At 34.2% G+C, this 9,161-nt stretch overlaps 1 protein-coding gene across 1 annotated transcript; it reads left to right on the top strand.

Annotated features, from left to right (window-relative positions):
• Positions 7-3,213, top strand: LOC107623960 (protein CPR-5). The gene is made up of 5 exons (XM_016326373.2): positions 7-326; positions 635-691; positions 988-1,023; positions 1,171-1,911; positions 2,371-3,213. Exons 1-5 carry the CDS (start codon positions 69-71, stop codon positions 2,899-2,901), a joined length of 1,623 nt encoding a protein of 540 aa, XP_016181859.1. The 5' UTR covers positions 7-68; the 3' UTR covers positions 2,902-3,213.

Here is a 9,161-nt window from a genome sequence, read left to right as displayed (position 1 = left end):
TCACAATTGAAATTCCCAGCGCAGAGCACAATAGCGAGAATCACAAGGACACCGATTGCTCGAGTCCTATGCCTGAGATCGTGAATTGCGCCTCGGAAGTAGCAGAACCGATTAACAGATGCGAGAACGGAACCCTAATGAAGAGAAGGGCCAGCCTTGGTGATTCCGAAGCGACGTCGTCGACTAGTTCCGTGCGGAAAACGAAACGCAAGGGGGTGGCGTTCAAACGACGGAACCCTAGAGTCGCCGTTGCTCGCCGGAAAAGGGGTAATGTGGACGAAATTGGCCTTCCTCTTGGAATGTCGTTTGCCGCCGTTATGGCTCAGGTGAATAATGAAATGCCCTTCAACCTTATTTCTGTTTTGAATCATTTTCAAGTACCTTGTTTCTCTTTGCTGATAAAAATGAAGACTTGTATTTCTGTTCAATTGTTACAAACGAAAAAGATCAAGTTTTTACTTCTCTGAGGTACTGCTTTTTTTTTTTCTCATATAATTATTTGTCTTCGGCAATTATTGTTTAATACCAACTCTTATAAATGTGCTTGTTTTCTTTCATAGTGCTTTAACTTCGTCAATTATTGATTAATCTTGTGCTTCTTTTCTTTTTCTCTTTTCTTTTCTTTTTGGTTTAGGTTCTGTATAGAAGAGATGCAGCAGCTGAGAGTATGTCGCCCAGTCATCTTTCGTCGGTAATTTCCTCTCTCTATATCTATTTCTTGATGCAAACTTAAATAAAATTCAATTGGTATATGCGACCAGAGACTATGGTATATCATTTATAAAGGATTTCCAACAGATGAATCATTCAATTATCTGTTACAATTGTGATATCTTTGGAAAATTAAGTAATGGAATTTATATTACTGAAATCATGTAGGTGATGATGCATGTGTTTTTTATTGGCTAAACCTTACACGCCTTATTGGCATTGCTGATAACTTCATTTTTCTGCCTTAACCAATTTCATTGTTCGATTACGTTGTAGATGTGCACCTCAGCTATCAGAGAATCGCTAGCCAATGTAAGCCAGGCAACAATTGCTGATTCATCCCTTGATTGCGGTTTTTCTACGTTTCAATAGCAGTTCATATCAACAGTAAGCAAAGTCCATTTTGCTCAAGCGAATTTTTTGGGTCACTTGTTGTGACTATTGCGTATTGTCCCACAGGTTTTCGGAGACAAGCTGGATGGCCTGACGAGGAATTTTGAGCAGTCTTTTGGTAGCACATTGAGTACACTTAGATTAATTTATGAATCATCTACAAACAATGAAGGGAATAAAGTTAATGATATGAAGAAGGAAATTCCAAATCCTAAATTGAGTCTTGACAAAAAGGATTTCTCAAGAGATATTGTCATTGAAGATGGAAATTCTGGGGCAGCATCTCCTACTGAATATGTTAATCGCAATGGGATGAAGGAGAACTTTCATGTGGATTCAGTTAGTCGTCATATGGATCCAGTTGATCGTGGTCTGATTTTGCATGGGCAACAAAATCAGTTGATATCTTTTTCGCGAAGCTCTTCTGGGTCAGTAATTGATAATCCTATCGTCAGTGTTTTTGAGAAATCTATTGTAGAGCAGTCTCGTTCTAATGACCTCAAGGAAATAGAACTTGGCTTTACAATGAGAAAATTGAAATTGAAAGAGACACAGTTGTCTCTCAACATGGATTCGAATAACCTAGAAAGATCTAAGTTAGCCATGGGAGCATCAAAGGTGTCTTTCAAAGTTGAAAAGTTTAAGAACCAGTTAGAAGATACAAAATATGGAGAGCTGAGTAAAAAGTGCATAGATTGTCTTATTGCTGGTCTGTTTCTTATGTCATCTTCACTGCTGTATGGTGCTTATGTATACTCCTATGAAAGGATTGTTGAGGTCACCGAATCATGTTCACCATCAACTGAGGTACGCATAGTCTTTCTTCTCGGCTTTTTGGTTCAGTGCGGTTGAAGCTACTTTGTCATGCTTTTTTCACGAAATGATGATAATCATTTTCTTGTTTTAAGGACCAGATAGTAATTTTATGGATAATGGAATCTGAGAAATACTTTTTAACTAACTTTAGAGAGTGAAAAATAACTGAAACTCCAATAGGAAGGATATCATTGAAAGTTTATTTACGAAAAAAGAAAAAATCATCAAACTTTGTGATTAAGGTTTATGTGTCTAATTGTAAGTGCTTATGTCGTTGCTTGGGGTTAAAAATTGATCATCATTTTCCTTGTTTTAAGATTTAAGATTTAAGATGAGTAAAATAAAGGATGCAATCATGACATTCCTACAGCAATCTAAGCTGTATACTATTCTAGCTCTGTCTTGGCTTAATTTGCAAATACTAATGCCACTTTTTCCTCCCAATTTTAGGACTCTTCCCCTTGGTGGACTCCCAAATCAGTGTCCTATTTCAATTCAAGGTTGAATATTTTGTGGTGTCAAGTTCAAGTTATGAGCCGAATGATATTTGGTGTCTTGATGATATTTGCAATTGCATATTTGCTCCTCATGAGGTCAACAACATCATCACAGAATATGCCAGTTACTTTCATCCTTTTGATGTTAGGAGTTGGTTGCGGATATTGTGGCAAGCTGTGTGTAGATACATTGGGAGGGAATGGTTATGTGTGGCTCTTATATTGGGAGATGCTGTGCTTGCTGCATTTCTTCTGTATTGGCTTCACGTCAGTTTTCTACCAAGTCCTTTATGGACCCGTTACACCCGCACAAACATTTAAGGAGAATCCCATTATCCGGTACTGGATTCGCCGATTTCTGTTCTATGCTACTATGCTCGCGTTTCTACCGTTGCTTTGTGGTCTCACGCCTTTTGCTAGCCTATCAGAATGGAAAGACCATTTATTATTGAAGGTGTCAGATTTTAGCGAAATCGATTCCTAAATCCTTCCTCTTTACACCTTGAGCTGCCTATAGAATGTGGTAAACCACAAGCCAAGCTCCATGTATTTATTGTATTTGTGTACACATTTTACCTTTTTGCCTGAGTAATGAGTATGCTTTACTTATGGTAAGTGAACAAGCCAAGTCTTGTTATGCTAATTATTCCCCGTACAGTGTAATATTGTAAGTTATGCAATGAGTATTGCATTGGCAGCCATGTTTTGCATTGGATAATTGATCCTTGTTTTGTAATTTATGTATAAGAATACAAGAATACGATATAGTACGGGTGTTGCAAGGTAGAACAAATAAGTATGCTTAATTGCATAAATCAAAATAGAAATATTTAAGTTAAATTTAAATTATTCTAAGGAATTTGGTATTAAGTTTACGTGAATCAATCATATGAAAAAGTGAAAATAATGGGAAAAAATAAAGTGATTAGGGACTAAGACCTGTCGAAATATTATATTGACTAAAATTTCAAATTGATCCTCAAATATGTTTTTGATTTGCCATTTTAGTCTTTCAATTTGTTTTGTACTTCTATTAGTCTCTGATCTAGCTAGTAACACATATCATTGCACCTTAAAGAATCAGTCTAAACATCCAAGGTTTGGTCGAAGCATTTTATGGAATTGATGAGAAAGTGATGACACGTCATTTTAAATAATTTTTAAATTTTTTTTTTATATTTTTTTAGATTTTAATCAAATTTTTTATGTTTTTTTTAGTAAAATTTTATAAATAATCAAGTATTTAGAATTGTGTTAATATTTTTGTGTTTTCAAAAATTTTTGTCTCAAATTAACAAAAAATTAAAGTCGTTTTTAACAAAAAAATATGAAACTAATTTAAAAAGGTTCAACCATATCTAAAGAATATAAAAACCGAACGCCCTGCCTTTAGCATGGACGTCGCTGGGCGTTCGACGGTCCACCTTGCAAGCCCGGTGGCCAGCTCTCTACGCTTGGTGGCCCTCCTTCAATTTGCACACAAGCCCGGTGTCCCTTGGTGCAAGTAGGCCCACGCCCAAATTTTCTCACTCTAAGTCTGGCGATCAACACTTCTCAACTTTCAGGATGCAACACTAAAGGCCCAAATTTAATAAAGTTTTAATCTTATCCGAAGATTCAAGATTCAAGATATTAGTTAGCATTAATTTCTTCTAAAAAAATAAAGATTGGTTGTTAGGATTTGAATTATTGTTAAGATTTGATTTGAATTTAAGTAGGTAGTTATCTTATCTTTAAGATTAGAGTTAGTTTTTAAATTTGAATTTTAAATAGAACTTATGATATAAATAAATGAACACGATTCACAGGAAAGAAGAATCTGGAGGAGGATCTTCGGATCCCAATCCATCGGATCACATATCTCTCTCATCATTAAGATTAGTTTCTTTTTCTATCATGAGTCATTAAACCTCTCCTGTTGAAGGTTATGAGCTCTGTTTGGTTTTAGGATTAATAATGTAGGTGTTTTTTTTATTTTAATCTATGCTTCTTTACTTTTTCAAAATTGAGTTTTCTTCTTCATCACTAAAGATTAGAACTATTGGAAAATTTTCTAACTCTGTCTTGGATTTTAATTTTATATTTGAAAATTAATTTTAGAATTAATTTAAAACTCATCTCACGATCTTCACTTATCTAAAGCTAGTTCGAATAAGTGACATATAATTTGGCTAGTGATAGTTCTTGAAGATTGTATGGCTTAAAATCGAAACTATTTTTCACCTCTTCTCTCGATTAGTTGACCAAAGGATTGGCGATTAATTGGGTTTAGAGAAACTAAATCACCAAGAGATTATGGTTTGATTATAAATGATTTGCGGTGAAAAGATTTTTTTTGCATGAATTAAATAAAAAAGTATAACCATTGTTCTTTCAAGAATCAAACATCTTTGAAATCTTCAACATTCTCATCTATTGATTTTCTTCTGGCTTCAAGCATTCTCCCAAGTTTTTTCTTCTTTTATTCAATATCCAGAATTCAAAATCTAAGGTTTGATTGATCTAATTAGATATTTAATTAGACATTGCTTGCCTCAATCTATTAATTCTCGTGGAACGATATCCACTCGTTGTGGTATCACTTGAACGATTCGGTACACTTGTCAATATCCATAAGTTTTAATTTTTGCTCATCAAGTTTTTGGCGCTGTTGCTGGAGATTAATTGAGATTGACAACATACGTCCAGTTAAATCCTAACTTAGATCTTGTTTATTTTATTTTCTGATATGTTCTTTTCTTTTATTTTCTATATCTTGTTTAAATTCTTCTCTTCTTTTTTTATTCTTTCTTTTATTCTGCAAGATACGTTTGATCTTTTCTTTGTTTGTGTATCTAAGAAAATGATGGAGTTGAATGCTATGGAAAAAATTCTATTAAACAATAAACTCATAATTCAACAACTTTTCTTACTCATAAAACAAGTGAAACAAATGCAGTGTAAGCCACTGAGATATTTCTCGAAGTAAAAAAATTATTCATCTTTTTCTTGATGAAAAAATCACCCCAATCTTGGTTGGGAAAATTAAGGACAAGGAACTTTAACCCAATGCAATTCTACAATCCTCAGAAACCTTCGTCTCTTGAAATTGCTGTAGAAAAGTTGTGTCAAATCACCTCGTTTGTTCAAGAAGCTTCCATCTCATCTCTTGAGAGTGCCGTAGAAAAATTGTCCCAACCACTGCTTCCTTCGTGCAACTAACTTAAAATTTCATAGAAGAAACAAGAACAAATTTTAAACATCAAAAAGTTTTAATAAAAAATTTAGAAGTGCAAGTAGAACATATTGTCCAACAATTGGCAGAGAAGCAAAAACATTCCCTTCAAAATAAAACAATGCTAAATCCTATGAAAGAATACAAGAAAATCAATATAAAGGGTTCATATCTGAGTAAAATAAAAGAAGGCACAAAGGGTAACTTAATTAATTCATTGAATCGAGAAGCCATTAATAAAAGAGTCCTTAAGAAAAATTCACACTCAAAATTTAAAGAAATGGAAGAGTCAAAAGATGAGTTGGTGAAGAAAATAACTCCCACTATGTGCATGCACAAAATTTTATAGGGAGATGTTAGGAAATTATTAGATTTCCTAACTTATTTGTGGGCAATACATATATTAATTATAATCACAAATTATGCTATTTCAAATTAAATGACTTATATAATGATGATCTCATTTATTATTTTAAATGCTAAATTGAATAAGTCATTATTACTTTTGATTTGGAATTAAATGAGAATAAAACCAGATATTATCTTTTGTTCCATAGATAATTATCTTTTTGGATTTTAGATATATTATCTTTTGGGCTTTAGATACTATTTTATTTGAGCTTAAGGGTTTAATGGGTGCCATGCTCAAATATAAATAGACCTTTAGGGTTTCGGTCCCCAATATACCAAAGCCGCCTTTGTTACTCTTTCTCCATCAAAAGAGTTGCAGTTCAGTCTCCTAGGAATACAGAAGGCTTTGGTTGAGGAAGATCGAAAGAACCACAAGAAACTTGGTAACTCATTCTGAAATATTAAGGATTAAGTTTCCTTTTATTATTATTGTTTTTGGTGTTATACATATTTATTTTATTAAAAAATTTAATTCCTTTTATGGTATATTGTGAATTCAATTTTATTTCACAATAATATTAGCAATATCTAAATATGTGTATAATTAAGGAGGTCACACAATATTATATAGTTATTTTATATTGTGTCTTATAATTTTATGCTATATAAGTATTTTAATTTTGTTGCATAAAATATTTTTTTTAATTGTTACATAAGGAAATTAGTAACAATTTGGATTATTATACCCACCTAATTTATAAAGATTTGGTTTTGAAATAAATTGATTGAACATTATGCTGCCAAAGTAGCCTCTTTTGTGAAAATTAATTTATTCAAAACATTAGGAATATGGTGATATGTAATTCATGCGAATATTGGTCAGCCCAAAGGAAGGTCTGTATTTGGCTGAATTACATACACATATTGATGGTAAATAAATATTTGGGTAACTGATTAAGAATAAAGTAATACTTATTATTTATGCGAACAATAATCGGCCCAAAGGAAGTTTATTGTTTGGCCAAATAATAAGCATTACACACTTTTGTTTATTTTCTATTAATTATGCGGACAATAATCGGCCCAAAGGAAGGTTATTGTTTGGCCAATTAATAGAAAATATATGCGGTAATAAATAGGTTGCGAAGTTTAAGTTTCCATGTGCGTATTGAGTCGGTCCAAAGAAAGGCTTAATGTGTGACAGGAATTTTGACAATATTTGATTACTGCAATGAGAGTATCACTTACAGTTAATTTTTCTATCCAAAGATTGAAAATTAATGTTGTGCTGGATATCTCAATATGGATTTTTTTACCCATTAATTAACTAATATTTACTGCATGTTTCTTTTATTCTAATCCAGAAATTATGGCTTTAGCTACCAATGTTTCTGCACAAATTAGCAGTATTCCTATGCTGAATGGTTCAAACTTTAAAGTTTGGAAAGATACCGTGGAGATTGTCCTCGGTTGTATCGATCTAGATATAGCTCTTCGAGAGGAGAAACCCACTTCCACTCCGGAAAATCTCAATGAGGTTAAAATAGAGAAGTGGGAGAGATCCAATCGAATGAGCATTATGATCATGAAACGCTCAATTCCTGAGGCGTTTCGGGGCTCAATTATTGAGGATAAAGATGCCAAACAGTTTCTAAAGGATGTTGAGAAATTCTTTATTAAGAAATTCAGTGCTCACATGGCTTTATATTCTCAGTATAAAAGAAAGCGTGATACTACTGTGGATGCGCCTTCTCAGCAGAAAAAGGCTAAGAAACAGGATCAAGTTTCAACCTGTTTCTTCTGTAAGAAGGTGGGACACATGAAGAAGGATTGTACCAAATATGCCACTTGGCGTGTAAAGAAGGGTATAATTCTTACTTTCGTTTGTTCTGAGGCTAGTTTAAGTTATGCACCTGTTGATACTTGGTGGGTAGATTCTGCTGCTACTACTCATGTAAGTGTCACTATGCAGGGTTGCCTGTGGAGCCGACCGCCAAATGATGCTGAAAGATACATCTACGTGGCAGACGGCAATATGGTTGCAGTCGAAGCTATAGGAACCTTTAGATTATGTTCCACGAGTGGATTTTACTTGGATTTATTAGAGACATTTTATGTACCGTCATTTAGACGAAATTTGGTTTCTGTTTCTCGTTTGGATAAATCAAGTTATTTTTGTTCATTCGGAGACAATAAAGTCAGTCTCTTTTACAATTCGAATAATATTTGCTCTGGTCATTTGGTGGATAATCTATATAGGCTTAACTTAAATTCCTATAATAATGAAATACTGCAAACGGGTACAAAACAAAAACTGAATGAGAATTTGGCATCATTATGGCACAAACGCCTAGGCCACATCTCTAAACAGAGAATTTAGAGGCTCGTGTCGGATGAAATTCTCGGACCCCTAAATTTGGCGGACTTTAAAGTCTGCATTGAGTGCATAAAGGGGAAAAGGACAAACGAAAGGAAATTAGGTGCCGAGAGAGCTAAAGATGTCTTAGAACTAATACATACCGATATATGTGGCCCATTCCCTACTGTCTCTTGGAATGGACAACGGTACTTTATTACGTTCATAGGTGATTACTCTCGTTACGGGTATCTATATTTAATTCATGAAAAGTCCCAAGCCTTGGATGTTTTCAAGTCTTTCAAAGCTGAAGTTGAACTTCAACTTGGAAAGAAAATTAAAGCTGTCAAATCTGATCGTGGTGGTGAATACTACGGAAGATATGACGGTTCAGGAGAGCAACGTCCTGGGCCTTTTGCTCTTTTCCTAGAGGAGTGTGGTATTGTTCCGCAATACACTATGCCAGGCAAACATAGCATGAATGGTGTTGCAGAGCGAAGGAACCGAACTCTTAAGAACATGGTGAGAAGTATGATTAGTCATTCTTCCTTACCTGAATCACTCTGGAGAGAAGCCTTAAAGACCGTTAATAGGGTGCCAAGCAAAGTAGTTAACAAAACCCATATAAAATTTGGACTGAAAAAAGACCCAGTATAAAGCATTTGCATATTTGGGGATGTCCAGCTGAGGCGCGACCTTATAGGCCGCATGAAAGAAAATTGGACTCAAAGACAATTAGTTGCTACTTTGTTGGTTACGCTGAGCGTTCACGGGGGTACAAGTTTTACAATCCTGCATCAAGGTCTATTTTTGAGACGGAAAA

This window comes from Arachis ipaensis, chromosome B10 (assembly GCF_000816755.2).
Source record: "Arachis ipaensis cultivar K30076 chromosome B10, Araip1.1, whole genome shotgun sequence".
Taxonomy (NCBI): domain Eukaryota; kingdom Viridiplantae; phylum Streptophyta; class Magnoliopsida; order Fabales; family Fabaceae; genus Arachis; species Arachis ipaensis.
This window is presented reverse-complemented; position numbering and strand designations above follow the sequence as displayed.

What these genes read in the sequence shown, in the direction of transcription:
- LOC107623960 (XM_016326373.2), top strand. Translation starts at nt 69, where the DNA reads ATGCCTGAGATCGTGAATTGCGCCTCGGAAGTAGCAGAACCGATTAAC. An exon ending in TCAGAGAATCGCTAGCCAAT is followed by an intron (nt 1,024 to 1,170) that starts GTAAGCCAGGCA and finishes ATTGTCCCACAG; the next exon opens with GTTTTCGGAGACAAGCTGGA. An exon ending in CATGTTCACCATCAACTGAG is followed by an intron (nt 1,912 to 2,370) that starts GTACGCATAGTC and finishes TCCCAATTTTAG; the next exon opens with GACTCTTCCCCTTGGTGGAC.